We start from the raw sequence: 15,723 nt of genomic DNA, 5'->3' as shown, positions 1-15,723 counted from the left end.
AAGGATCAAGGCAAGTTTGTGTTTGATGGCAAGGAAGACGATGAAATGAACTCATTGAAGACAAATTGAAGATTTTGAAACGTCAGCAAGGACCCAAAATGCCTAGTTCGCTCCTGTCCCTCTCCAAGGGACCAGAGCGATTTTTGTTATGCATGATTTTCTTGTCCAGTTTCAATCGATCCCAAGGAATGGATGAATGGAAGGGCGCATTACGAACCTGTTGAATATAACTTTGAAGGTGATAAAGTGAAATGAAGACCACAAGAGCTAGAATCGCTCCTGTCCCTCTCCAAGGGACTAGGGCGATATGATGGTGATATTGCTTCTTATTCAAGTTTAAAACCGTTCCTCCAAGATCAAGACCTTCCAAGATGAGGAACAAGGAGGCAAGGACGTTTCAAGGCATTTCAATCAAGCACAAGTTACCAAGGTCATCACATTGAAGGAATTTGCACTCTAAGACCCAGTTCGCTCCTGTCCCTCAGGAAGGGACCAGAGCGATATTTCCATAAAGGCATGAATTTCAAAAGACAAGCAAATGTCAAGCTACCAAGAGAATCAAAGGGACGTCATTTCACGCATTGAAGATAATTGCAAGTTGAAGAAAACAAGAACAAGCTCACAATGTTGAACTTCGCTCCTGTCCCTCAGGAAGGGACCAGAGCGATATTGGGTATATTGATCAATTTATGCAAAAATGACGTTAAGACAAGGCTTCACAAGGTCATACAAGGTTCAAGGCGTCTTTTGAAGGTGATATATCAAAGTTTGGAACGTCCAAATGTTGTCAAACAAGCTAAAAAGCTCATATCGCTCCTGTCCTTTGGACAAGGACCAAAGCGATTTCATCAAAAACACTCATACTCCTTCAAAGTCAAGACAAGGCGAGGATGGACAAGGTAAAAGACGCTATTTGGAAGGCAATAAACGATGAACAAAGGTTAGATGTTTACGAATCTAAGCTAGGACATGGAGATCGCTCCTGTCCCTCTCCAAGGGACAAGGGCGATGTTAGCCAAAACACATGATGTCCTTTGAAAATCACGTTAAGATAAAGACGCACAAGGTTTTAAATGGCATTTGGAAGATGATACAAGGAAAAGTTCATATCAAGATGGAGAATTTCAAGCGAAAACCTTAGGATCGCTCCTGTCCCTCTCCAAGGAACCAGGGCGATGAGGTACGTCTACTCCATTTTCAAAATTTGGCGCTCAAATGAACATTTTAAATTTACCTTAAATGCTAAGATCGATGAGTTTTGAAAATCCTATTAAATTAGCATTTAAAAAAATTGCGTTTGGCATTTATTAATTATTTTGCCTTGTTTAAAAATCGAAATTTATTAATAAAAAATCAAAGGCATTTAATAATTAATTAATTAATTAAAAAAATAAAATCGAATGAAGCGCTTTGACATGGAGGTCGGCCTTTATTATCTAATTAAAATCGTTTAAAAATTGATTTATATCACCAAGTCGGCCTTAATGAATGGAAGAGGTGAGCGCTATAAAAGGAGAGTGAAAACTATCATTTTTACATCATTATTTTATCATTCAAGTGCGAGCTTTCATCCCAATCAAAGGTGGTGCGAAATTGTGTTTGAAGAAGTGCGAATATCATCCAAAGGTGGCGCTAATACTTCCAAGGTGGTGCGATATTTGAAGATCACGTCAAGGACAAAGGTGGCGAAATTGATTTCTTGAAGAGATCACGTTGAAGATCATCTATACCTCAATTTTGCCTAGGCAAATTTTGTTCTTTTTGCATTCTAGAGTTAGCTCTCTATTGAGGTATGGCGATTTGATTTTATTGTTTTATTTATTCATCGTCATATTTTAAATTTTGAGTTATTTTGAATTTTGAATTCCTAGCTCAATCGTTTTATTTTAGGAAATGATAACTCAAAGACTTATCATGAAGTTTCCTAAAATTTATCCTCTAATCTATGTTATTTATTGCAAAATCTAGCTTCTCATTATGAAATGTTGTGTAGGTATGGCGACCCCGAAGGTGGGAGCATCCACCAGTCGTTCAGCTCTCATGAAAGAGGATCAGAAGACCGAAGAAGTGGAGACCAAGATCGTGTCAAAGTGGAGCCACATTGGAGATACAAACTTAGGCAACTTCAGCACGAAGAAGTTTCGAGAGGTTCCTTACATTGGCAAGCCATCACCTGTCGCTCGGAAAATAATCGAGAGTGGCATCATTAAGGCGGCCGGCTTTCCTCCAGCTGTTCAGTGCCATGAGTTGATGATCGAATGTGCTCGTCACTATGATCCACAGTCCAGAACGATCGTGTCCAATGAGGGAAACACTTTGGCATACCTTTCAGAGGAAGCTATAAGTGAAGCTTTCCATCTTCCAGAGCACAGGGACATGATATACAAGAGCATAGAAGGAGCCAGATCAATGTACGAAGATGATCCAGATGCTTGTCTAAGCATTATCAATAAGAACTGGCTACTCAAGAGCCGTCCCCGTCTAAGCAAGGTCCCGAACACACCGCACAGGATTGATTTCCAGGAGGAGTACAGAGACTTAATTACCATGCTCAACCGAGTTACAGGAGCCCCTCATGCCTTCTATTTTGAGAAGTGGATGTTTTACTTCATCCAGGTGATTGTTCAAGGGAAAGGTACGATACATTGGGCTAGGATGATTAGCCATTGCTTGGACGTACAGTTGAGGAGACTCAAGGCTACTAAGTCCTTCCACATGAGTTCATATGTCATCTATGCCTTGATCAGGAGCGTGGAGTACGCAGGACTACCTCACAGAGGAGTGATTGGAAGAGGACCCGGCGAGGTCAGAGCTTGTGATTCCTATGCCTACTTGCATCATCCGCTAGGGAGCAACTATAAGCTGGTTAACGATACTTTCACGATGAACATCACAAGGACGTTGCAAGGTGGAATTCACAACAGGTTATCCCAGGATGCCCAGGAATTCATAAAGAGGTACGGTGCTTGGTTCATTCAGTTTCCCAAGTTCACTTATATTAGAGTGCATGGATGTCCTTTACCTCCATACATGTTGCCGAGATATCCGACAGACAGAATTGTGTTACTTGAAGTAACAAGACAGTTGGCAGCATATGTGAAGGCATTCAGACACAGACATCAGAATGGAGTTCCAGTACCTATCATTTTGGGTAATTCAGTTGAGGTATGTCCTAATGCTTTAGCCATGGATGACGCAGAGAAGGAGTTAGCCTTGTATTCTTTTTCATCTTTTGCTTTGAGAGAAAGCTTTGATCCACATGGACATTTAGAGGAGACAGTCGGCAGGAAGTTTAGGCATGAGTACCAGATTGAAGATTTTATGATGAATCTCTTAGATGATCTTGAAGTGAAACGGAAAATGCATTCTAGATTGCCTTTGGATTTCATCAGGAAATGCAGGATTTACAGAGTGGCCGACCAAGCTCAGGACAGTGGCAGACATATCCAGTCTTCCTATGATCGAGAAAGCAAATCAATAAGGTTGGATTGGAATGAGCCCGAGGTCATGGATTTAGATACTTTGATGGCACCAGTCTTGTCTTGTACTCGCAGATGGGTTGACATTCAGCATCAGAAGTTGAGAGAACAAGGCATAGCCATGACTTTCACTTTGGAAGAGAAACCAGCCGAAGGTGGAGCTAGTGTGAGTGAAGGCAATCCTAATCCTAGAAATTCAGGTGAAGGAAACCTTCGATGTGCCAGTGAGGGCAATCTCCATTCAAGAGGTTCGAAGAGGAAAGAGAGACCTGGAAAGAGAGAGTCTTCCAAGAAGAAACAAGAGGCTAACAGAGATTGATCATCCGGTACTTCTTCTAGACCTGAGAAGAGAACAATTCAAGTGGAAGAATCCATGGAGTCGATGGTACAGAACGATAGGCAGGAGGAAGGACAGGCACAACATGGTTCACCAGATGGATCTCTCCAAGACTATGAGTTAGATGAAGACAAAGAAGACAATGAAATAACATCTCCTCCCAGACAAGAAGAAATAGTGCATAAAGAGATTCAAGTTCAAGAAACCAGATCGATTATCCCAGATTGGTTGAAGGAAAGATTAACCAAGGTGATCGTAGTAGAGGACGAGGACAATGCAATTGATTTAGAGAGCCTTGTTGGACGCTCACATGAAGTAACAGAAAAGAAGAAGGCTACCAAGATGTCCAAGATGATTCGAGATGAGACTGGATCCAGAAAACTGCAGATAGCTACATCGGCAGCAGACAAATATGAAGGTGAGATCCTAGCAGAGGAATATGATATACAGACTTTTGAGTTAGGACCATCCACAACAGAGCAGACTTTAGATGATGCTACCGATTCATTTGAAGCATTGAAAGACAAGCTTAGAGAAGAAATCGAGAAGAATAGAAAGCTTGAGAGAGAGGTCGGTGCATGGAGGACATATTTCAGTCACATCAATGAACCTTTGGGACGTCAGGATCCAGTTAGATCACCAGTGCAAGCATTGCCGCTTCAATCAATCAATGAAGCAGAAAGATTCAGGAACATGGTCCAATGTACAAGTAATTGGATGGATAGATCTCATACAGTGGCTATGGAGTTTGTAACAAGGATGATGAAGATTATTCATCAAGCTATCCAGGTTCTTGAGATGATCCACAATTTGATGATAACAGTAGCTGCATTCGCCCATACCAAGGACGTTATCATTCCTGTCTTGAAAGTTATTAGACACACATCAAGGAAGATTTTAGCGCAGGAGAAGATCTTGGATGGAGAACCTCACAGTTTGTTTCATTGGTCAACCTTACTCCATATGAAGAATGTTTTCTTCGAAGACATCAGTACTAGATGTGGCCAAGTTGAGGAGGTGATCAATCCGATCCAGGACAGAGTATTTGAGGTACTTCGTACCATTCTTGGCAGAAGGATCGAGGTCGAGACAGATGTGGATATGCAGGAACTAGAGGATAGAATCAAGATCATCTTTTGCAAGGACGCAAATGTTACAGATGAACAGTATGATTAGATGTTTGCCACCATGCTCCTGATTGAAAAGACGAAGGAACTTGAACCTTCATGGGACGCAGCTCTTCTAGATGCATTCGATCAGGTCATCCACTTAGAGGAGAGTATGAAGAATCTTCCCGAGATTCCAATCGCAGAAATCGAAAGAATCGTTTCAAGATTCATTGCATATGCTAAGAAAGAATTGGAAAGGGAATAAGATTCTAGATGAAAGGTTGTTATAGATGACATGACATCTTATTTCTCATTGGTTTATGTCTCCTAGGTTTTTGTGCCAAAATTTAATATTTGGCTATGCATTTAATATTGTTCAGTAAAAAGGAGGCCATTTGTAACAAACCCTAATTAGGGTTTAGGTGTCATGATCTTGACCGTTGATCTACTTTCAATCTGGACCTTTCATTGTAACTGGGGATGCTATTTATACCCCCATTTTTCATTTCATTTGGTAATAGTTAATAGTGTAATAGTCAATAGTTGATGTAATAGAGAAGAGAGATTAGAGTTAGAAGCAATTTTATTTTGTAGCAAGATTGAGTTTGAAGAGAGAAATTCAAGCAATTGTTGTATATGATGACTTGGAAATCAATAAAATATTGAAGTTATGGTGTTTTGTTGCAACTTTCTTAAGTTATCTTCATGGTTGTTTAACTTACTTGAATCATGCTCAATCAAAGTAGCTTGTTAATTTGAAGGACATTGTGTGAGACTTGATCTTTGGTAGGATTCGTAATCCAAACCACTAGCTTCTTGCTGATTGTAGGAACGCCTTGCGTGGTCGACTGGAAAATACTTTGAATCCCTTAATCTTCAATCATTATTGTATCTTGGATATGTACCTTCGTAGTAGTGTCCATGATCTTTGATGCATTGAATATCATTTTATTACCTTAGAAGATCGCACTAATTTCAATTGAGTTGTTATCTTATGGCAAAATTGAAGTTGGTTGAATCTTGCCAAGTCTTGTCCATACTAAGTCATTCATAGGGTTAGACTAGATTAGACCTCTTTCAAACCCTACTCCTTTTGTTATTTTTTGAATAGTTTCCTTAGTTTAGCAAATCTTGAACTTTCGGAATACGTAAGGCCCCTTGGAGGAAACAGCAAATCACATCATACCGCTGGAAGCTTGTCCACACGTAGAGACCCTACTAAAAGAACCTTGGAGTCTACCTAACTGATCCTTTACGCGAATCTTCAGCAGTTAGAGACTATTTTCTCAAGAGAGGATAAGATGCCTATTGGTATTTTATTCTGTGTATGATGGTGTACAAAATACACGTCAACACGGCCCCAAATGTCTACTCTTCTATCTGATCAAATTAAAACTTGAATTAATAATAGAACTAACAATGCATACTAGATAGAGGAGTGAAAATATATCTTTATTTGCACATGAAGTTATTATAGAAGTATAGCAAAGATGGTTCGCCAAAGATTTGACTACTTGACTATGCAGAGGCTATTCAAAAGTCTTGACAGTTGCCACAAGAACATAACCATCTATCAATTGACTCCTGTAAGTTATAACTACTTTAAAGCCAACAACCAATTAATATATAACTGGATACAGCAATATTAACAAAACATATTAAAGGGATTGTATGATGGTTGCAATATGAATTTGGAAACCCTCAAATGCCAAAAGCATTCAATTATAAAAGGAAATATAAATATTGATGAGTGATATAAATTTGGAAACACTTATATGATGAAAATATGATAACTGATTTGATGTATTAAACCCTCATATACACCTTGCAATTATTCATGAATAACTATGTGATAATTAATGCTAATAATCGATGATTACAGCCAATATAATTGGAAAATACAACAATTATTAATGACGAGAAACCTCGTAACTCACCTATAACAGATTTGCTACTAGGCATCAATACATTTATTAAATTTCAGCAAAAATCATATGGTTGTACAGTCACAACGTTGCTGTATAGCTGTATAGATTCTTAGCAATATTAGTTATCCTTGGTGTAGGATTGATGCACAACTGTCATAATATTGTTATGGATTGGAACCAAGGGTATGACAGGATCCTGTTGTAAATTTTGTCATTGATGTCAAAGTATTTTGAGCTAGTTGGTTGTTAGCTTCAGCTGGCTGGGTGTCTTCTTCATCTACTTGTCTGTCAGCTTGAGTTGCCTATGTGCCTGGTTAACCTGTCCGTGTGTCTGCTTCAGTTTGGTATATGTTTACTTGCCACTACTGTCAGCGCTTAATCAGCTATTTTGCCATGTCAGCCTCCTATTGAGACTATGTGCCTTGTGGGGTCTGTTTCTCTCCTAAGTTTTTTTTTAATTCCTTTTAAGGAGGAAAGATGATTTATTTTCTCTTGGTCAGGTATCGTGGAATTTTGAAGAAGTATGTCAAGCTTTAATTTTAATAACCGAAATTTTTTGTGGAATATGGTTTGACCAATATTTTTTGGAATTATCTTTAATTCCTTTGAAGTGCCTGAAGATGTGCTTTCAGTATTGCTGGCAAAATTACTCGCTGCAGTTCGTTGAATTCTTATTCTTGAGGTCATGGGTTGAGTGGCACATTGGAACAATTAATCTCTGTCAGAAATTCAAATATTGCATGTACATATTTTTTTTTGGTGCGGGGTGGAGTTGCTTAATTAATTCAAAATTCGAATTTGAATGTGGGGTGCGTTATTTTTGATGCCGACAGTATTCATCTTGCTGGAGGTGTGTCGGGAGATTTCTTTAAAAATACGAACTTTGCCTTTTGTAGCCATTTTAAAAAATGTATGTTTTTTATCATCGCTGGAATTCATGACGGCACTGGAGACGTTTTTTTTGGTATTGGCTGTTAAAGTTTTGTTTGGCTGTGCATGATGAGTGCGTTAATTTTTCAAACTGGAAGTCGTCTTTTGGATGCATGGTCGTTTTTAAATGAGAATGACTTTCTTCGATATTTATTTTGGGAGCTATTGATATTAGCATTCGATGTCTGCTGGGTGCTTGGAATTGACGTGGCTGCTGAGTGTGATGACAGAGTGTTAGCTCAATATTGAGCAGTGTTCGATTCAGCATAGCAAAAAAAAAATTGTGGATAAGTGGAGAAAAAGATGGGAATCGTGGGAATGCATGTCTGATATACATTAACTTCTGACAGTTAATGTGGGATAGTGAGTTTGTGGTGGTGATGGAATGCATTTTCCACGTCCGTTTTTGGTTGCCGAAAAAAATTGGGAAAGTTGTATTTTGCTTGACTCTGCGCTTTTGACGCGAATTACGCCTGTGTGTGGTGCCTTGAAAGACATAGAGAACGATTCTTATTTTCTGAAAGTGCGTATGCTGCCGTTTTCTTTCAGTGTGGTATTGGGAAGTATTTTGATGTGTGATAAGAGGGACAAGTAATGTGTGTTGGCTGTTGCTGGCGTTGTAAGCTGTGTATGCATTTGAATACGACCTGTTTCTGAGTATTGATTCTGAGCTGATGATTAGGGGAAATGAAGTGTTGGTGATATTGGACATTTTTTTTAAAACATCTTTGTTTCTATCAGTAGAGAGTTGGTTTCCTTTTTTATGCGACTCTTCTTGTTGTGATCAGTATCAGAGTATAAGGAGCAGCTAAGTGCATAAAGTGTGTTGCTGGGTGTAAAGGTGGTCTGGCTTTAAATTTTTGTCCTGAGTTTATGTGTGCAGATCAGAGGTTGATGCCTCTTCAGTTTATTAGATTGATGCTCTAATTTAGGTTGGTGCCTCAGATAGATTTTGAGTTGTTGCCTTTGTGTGAGTTGTTGCTCACTGTGTAATCAGGGTTGGTGCCCATTGGGTTGGTGCCCATTCATGTTAATGGAAGCTTTCTAATGCCGTGGTTTTCTACCCGAAAGGGTTTTCCACGAGAAATATTGTGTACTTGTGTTATTGATCTCTCTGTGCATCTCTTTGTGTCTTATTAAAAAATTTGTGTAATTTTGAAACACTGATTCACCCCCCCCTCCCCCTCAGTGTTTCCTGTGTGATTTTCAGATCCTATGTGATATGTAAACCCAAGGAAAATGTACAACAGTGAACGTGGCTACTGGAAATGTTTTCTGAAGGCAAATCTAACCTTGGCACGACTAGGAAAGGGGCTGTGTAACAACTACAAAGCATGAATTTTTCGCACAAAAGGTATGATAGGGACAACAGCAGTAAACACCTCACAATCAACAATAGAAATGTCTCGAAAGCAACATATCTGATCTTGTACAACAATGAACGGTCTTCAATTACATTCACAATGAGCAATTGGATAATACTGATTAGATTTACTTGCAAATACTCAACTGAGCCAATTCTTGACAATCAAATCTTCAGTAAATCAGTACAAATGTGATCCCCAGATGGAGTCACCTCACATAGACAAGAGGCTTTAATCTTCAAATCAAATATTGGAAACCAGGATGGTTTTTTATTTGAATCTTCTACACCAAGGGTTTTCATTCTTGAATGCTCGAATCTCCAAAATGGAATGAACAACAAAATGACAATGGATGATTTGCTTTGAGAAAATGACTTTCTTTTATAATTGCCTTTTGGGTCCTCAATTTGAATTTACTTTTCCCTCCAAAGTGTTTAAACACACTTAAAAATAAAATATTATGTAGGTCTTATTATGTTTTATTTAGATGGCTACTTCATTAAATTAATAATATTAATTATGTTGCCTTTTGAAATTAAAGTGATTGGCCCAACTTAAAAAATATTATTATCAAATTATTTCCCTCATTTGACCTCTTAGCCTATGGGAAATAAAGAGTAGGCTATATGTCCTCAATTAATTCATTAAATTGATATTCTTCAAACTTTCAAATGGCGTTTCCAAGGATTTGTTTCTCTTGTAGCTGCTAGCTAGAAAGATGATACAACAACTATGATCTGTACCTAGTTTGTTCCTTTGTCACTAGATGGACAATGTTTAGAACTTTAAGCTCATATATCTTTCATCTTTTTCAAAATGCAAGATGAGGTAGTTGAAATGAGCTATTTTGCAGGTAGCATGTATACCTAAGAAATTGCTTTACAGTTGAACTTAAAAAAGTTTTGGAGGAATCATTCATAGACAGTGTTATCATAGGATCTTATGTTCAAATGTTGTGGTTAACTATCTTTCAGGCTTTTAGCAAAGGTAAACGTTTGTATTGTTTCTATGGCTGTTCATGTTCAAAGTTCTTAGTTATTTAAAGATGAATAGCATCTATATGCTTATTCATACTAATTTTCTGCAGCATGTATGGTATAAATACAAGGCAAGAGAATAAATATCTTGGCTTCAGGATAATTCATCTATTTTGGCATCCTTTTTGGTTGCAAATCTCTTTTAGGATATAAAACTATGTCGTGCATTGTTGAAAGCTGCGGAATTTGTCATCGGTTCTCTCTTTTAGTTCTGAATACCATGCTTCGATGTTTTTATGAAAATTGCATAATTACCAGGAAACTCCAATGTATGGATGAGGACCATATTCCTGTTCTTGTCCCTGTGTGTACATTGTTTGACGTCTACATTTATATATAATATATCTGTACACTTTTTAATTTACTCATGTACCATGATGTGAATGCTGAATGGCATCCTTGCCTCTGTATCAGTACCAATTAACCTTTTTCATTTGCTCATGCACCCTCATTTGAATGGCATCCTTATCTCTGTATCAGCAGTACTCTTACCTATGTCTCCAGGTATCTATAGAACAAGGGTATTGTAACTCCACACTTAGATGCTTGGGTTGAAACATGCAACATACCTGCAAAAGGTCAGGGTCATGATACTGACATCATTTATAAATCTGACTTTCTTTGGTTTTGAAGTGGCATCATTTCAAAAACACTTGGTAAGCCATTTAGACAAATCTTATGCTCTTACACATGCTTTTTCCCCTCTTTGTACAGGATACAATATGTCATGGAGTTCAGGTAATGGCCTTGAATAGCCATCCGAATGTTTTGCGTGCCCATTGTTCGTTTGTAGTAGATTGTAATCTCTGGGTTGTAATGCCATACATTGCTGGGGGATCTTGCCTTCATCTAATGAAAGCTATATATCAAGAGGGATTTAAAGAGTCAGTCATTGCATCTTTCTTACGAGAAGTGTTAAAGGCATTATTCTATCTTCACAATCAGGGACAAATACATGGAAATGTTAAGGTAACTCTCTTTCCTCATGCTAGAAATATTGTTACTCTTCTAATGAATTATGTGTATTTATTAAGGCAGAAATAACATGTTTTTCTCCTTAAGAAAAACACTTTTTTCTTGTAGGAAGGATATGTTTGGCATAAATTTCCTTGAATTGCTAAAGCTTTTCTCTATTGAAATAGTTAGATTTCCTTGAACTGTTAAAGCTTTTCTCTATCGAAATAGTTAGATGTAATGTTCAAGAAAAGGAAAACCATAAGAAGTAAACCTATTTAATTAGAACAATTTAAAAAAAAGACATGAAACAGAATTTTGTGATAAATGATCACTTTCCTATTCCAAGCATGTAACTTTCTTTAACTAGGTATATGTATTTGTACAACGATGTTTTCTGCATTTACTCATGTTTGTTAGAGCTCTTAAGATGGATAAAATATGGAGCTATATCTTCTAGAGTAGTTTTTAACCATTGATGTACTTCGTATCTTGGGGTGTAAGTTGCTAGGTAGTGTACTTATCACCATTGTTTTTTTTGGGATGTATTTGTGTTTTTTCTGCAAGATTATGCTATTTTCTAGCTAGTGCTTGCTCCTGGAGTTTCTTCCTTTGAAAAAAACAGTTAAAAAAGAAAAGCTCTCTTACATTACTTGAAGAATACACTTTACATCAAGAAGAACCAGGCATTGTAGGACTCACCTTACCGAAGGAAGAATGGCAAGTATTTCTGATTGGGCCCCAAAATCAAAATCTATGTATGCTTCCTAAGCAACAAGAGCTTAGCACAAATTCAAGTCCATGCTAAACTCTTTCACTGGCCTAATGGACAAAAAAAATCAACTTAAGAAAGTGCCATAAGAACCACTCACATTGCCTTCAAATCCAGGGATCACCAAAGAGGTTTCCCTCAAAATAATATTTCTACAAAAGCTTCTATGCACACATTTAATGATATTAAGCAAAAACTACCTAGTAAACTTACAAACCCAAAAGATATTCTTTAAACATACAGTCTGCTATATTTTATGCAAGAGCCATTTCAGAGGCTGGTTCTGATTGATCTGTGCTTTGCAGGAAGCTCCCTTAGTAACTCCTGCTCTTCAAGAATCTAAGCTTGAAAGCACAAGTTGTACAACATATTGGATGTAGTCGACTTATCCAATGGTGATTATGCCACCTATGGTGAAATGAGAAAGGTGCTGCTCTTCTTGGTTAATGAAAAAAAAGTGATACAACAAGTACCCATTGATTGAACTGCCCCTCATCATCTATTGTTGATTTTGTAGGTTTAATTTTTTTTGTAATACTAGATTTTGGTTTATTATGGCACGAGGCTCAAGTTATCAACATTTTGTAGGAATGTATTCAAATATATCTAGCATCAGTCATGTGAGTTGAATCCGAACATAAGATTGATTTACTTTTTTCTGGACATTCTTTACCACCTAAGTCAACCTTTTGGAGGGTTGCCCTAAGTCTATCATTAAAATTTGAGATAATCCGACGTGATCGGGTCCTCCTTTGTAGATCTCCAAGTCCCGGTCTAGTTCAAACTGGGTCCAGGTTTGAGCTCGGTTCATTGTGGGTCTGGACAAGGTTTGGCCCACAACCTGTGTGTTTGGTCTTACCGAACCTGGACAAACCCGAGAGGAATTTCAACAAATTTCAGCGAACCCAAGCAGAATTTGATGGGTTTTTAGTTTTTTTTTAAAAACTTTTTTAAAGTGTTTTTTGGACCAAAAAGGCAATTTCGACCCTCCCAACCCTAATTTCACCACTAAAAACATCAAAAAGGTAAAACCTATTTTATTTATGCACAATAGAATGAAAAACAAAACCATTTTGCTCCATTACTGAACTTTCTTTTTTGCTTGCCATTGCTTAAAGAGAGTTGAAGATTGATTGTTGCATGCTCAAAGCTGGTTTTTGTGCCATTCCTACGTAGTTGCAAGTGTTGATTTGTTCTCAAAGACATTGAAGAGGAAGATTTCAACAAAAGAGGTAGTTTTTTTTTTTTTTTAATTTCTTGCATTTTTTTTACAAATTGAAACGAACTCTCTAGTTTTGTTTTATTTTTTCATTTTGGTTTGTGGCTATGCCTATCCATGTTGTTTATAGTATGGCAAGTTCTTCTAATGTTGGGAGCCAACCCTGCTTTAAAATGGACCCACACTCTTCCCTTTGAAAATATGTGGAAATTGTACAACAACTTCTAGGTGGACGAGGTTTCACTTGGATTTGTTCTCATTGCAAAGCACAATATAACAGCTCATACAGTCATGTGAAAGCACATTTGTGCTTTATCCCTCATGAAGGCATCAAATTTTGTCTAGGCAAGCCAAAATGTAAAGACCTTCTTGCATAGGCACAAGTATTGATATTTATTGAAGAGCAAGGAAAAGAAAATGAAGAAGCAGGGAAACAATCTATAGATGCTCATCCTTTGGCAAAGACTAAGAAAGGATCGAAGGCCTCTCCATCACTTTCCAATCTTGAAGCTACAGAGGGCCAATTATTCTTGTCTGTACCTCAAGAACAACATGTGACACATAAGAGAGCAAAGGGACCATTGGAAATGGCATTTCACAATGAGGGTAGAGAGATTGCCGAGCAAGACATAGCTAGATGTATCTATGCTAATGGATTGACATTTAATGTTGTTCACTCAACTTATTGGCGAAAAATGGTGAGATCAATTAATGAGGCTCCAAAGAGGTTCAAGGGCCCGGGTTATGAATGTGCATACTTCCTTATTGGACAAAGAGCTGAAACATGTAGAGGACTCCTTGAAGCTCATCAAGGATTCATGAGTCGAAACATGGGTGTTTATTATATTTGATGGATGTAAAGATGCAAGAAATTGCCCATCGATCAATGTTTTTGCAGTGTCCCCTAAAGGGGCAATGTTTTTGAGAGTAGTGGATTGTGAAGTGTAGGTGAAGGCGGTCCATTTATTGCTAATATTCTTTGCCAAGCCATTGAGCAAGTTGGCCCTCAAAATGTTATTCAAGTTGTAACAAACAATGCCAAAAAATGTAGGGCTGCTGGGTTATTGGTTTAAGAGCACTATTCACACATTTTTTGGACACCTTGTACTGTCCACTCACTCAACCTAACACTGCAAAGAATTGGCAACAAAGTTGAATGGATCAAACAGGTGCATGTTGATGCCAAGGAGATCCAAATGTTCATCATCAACCACCATATGCCACAAGGCATATTTAGACAATTCTCGAGATTGGAGCTATTGAAGGTAAGTTAATTTTAAATTTAGTTAGATAATAAATTTGTTTAGTAAACTTTTTAATTTAATTTTCTTATTAATTTTTTCTTATTTTGTTTTTGAAATAGGTTGTTGAGACTTGTTTTACCTCCAACACGCTTGTGTTGAGACAGCTTGTGAAGGATCGTGAGGCACTATCTAGCATGGTAATCAACCCTAATTGGATCATATGGAAGCAATCTAGCACTACAAGAGCAGCAAACATTAGGAGAATGATACTAGATGACTCTTGGTGGGATTGTGTTGAGTACCTCCTAAGTTTCATTGAGCCTATATTGAGCATGAACTATCATATTGACATGGATAGGCCTTCAAAGCTATCAGATTTCCACAAGCCTTATTTGGGTGAGGTATATGATGGCATCGACTCAATAATTGATAAGATAAAAGTCATCATAAATGAAAAAGAGCAAGATCCCAAAGAAACATTCTTCAAAAAACTACAAACCATTGTGGAGAGATGGAACAAAATGACCACTCCATTGCATTTCCGTGCCTTTGCATTGAGTCCCAAGCGTTATAGTCAACAACTCCTTATAGGCACAAGAGTTGCTCCATATAGTAATCTCGAAATTGCTCAAGGGTACAAGGCAGCCCTTCGTAGACTCTTTTACCAAGACATTCGGGCTGTAGTGAGGATTGAATTCATGAGTCTTGTAAGCACAAATGATCATGGTCTTGAAGCCCTTTGGTACAAGCTTGAGGTTGACGCTCATAGTTGGTGGTACTTCCATGGAGAATCGTACCAGCACATACAACCTATTGCCATCAAAATTTTATCGCAAGTAAGTTCTTAGTTATTAAAAAAATAATCTTCTATCTTGCTTATATTTTAAATTTTTTTATAACTCTTAACTCTAATTTCAAAATTTTGATAGGTTGCTAGTTCATCTTCATTTGAGAGGAATTGGAGCACATACTCCTTTGTCCACTCAATAAAGCACTATAGACTACACTCCAAAAAGGTGGAGGACTTGGTCTTTGTGCATTCAAACTTGCAGCTCCTCACTTACAAAGAAAATTCCTACAAACAAGGGGAGACAAAGTAGTGAGATAGTGATCCAGAGCATGCTGAGTTGGATGATTTAGTTTCTCACCTTGGTGCACTTGGAGTTGATGATGACCATGAGCTACTAGTGATCACGAGACTGAGAATGCTAGTACTGTTGCCAATGCTAGTGCGAGTGGCACCATTATGGAGGATGATGCTATTTTTGATGATCCATATGATATTTGATCAGTGATGGCTGATTGTTGGCATTTGATGTTAATTATTATTTTTGAACTAAAACATTAACA

The 15,723-nt window shown here is 37.7% G+C and overlaps 1 protein-coding gene across 7 annotated transcripts in view; it reads left to right on the top strand.

Annotated features, from left to right (window-relative positions):
* Positions 1–15,723, top strand: part of LOC131040287 (uncharacterized) — a 118,919-nt gene that overhangs the window by 9,376 nt on the left and 93,820 nt on the right. For all 7 annotated transcript variants that reach the window (XM_057973599.2, XM_057973544.2, XM_057973279.2 and 4 more), the window contains one exon: positions 10,899–11,153. In XM_057973599.2, the coding sequence (XP_057829582.1) occupies positions 10,926–11,153 (228 nt within the window). In that variant the 5' untranslated portion in view covers positions 10,899–10,925. The remainder of the gene's footprint in view (positions 1–10,898; positions 11,154–15,723) is intronic.

Source organism: Cryptomeria japonica, chromosome 9 (genome assembly GCF_030272615.1).
Source record: "Cryptomeria japonica chromosome 9, Sugi_1.0, whole genome shotgun sequence".
NCBI classification, from domain to species: domain Eukaryota; kingdom Viridiplantae; phylum Streptophyta; class Pinopsida; order Cupressales; family Cupressaceae; genus Cryptomeria; species Cryptomeria japonica.
The sequence above is the reverse complement of the archived record's forward strand: the minus strand, read 5'-3'. Positions and strand labels throughout refer to the sequence as shown.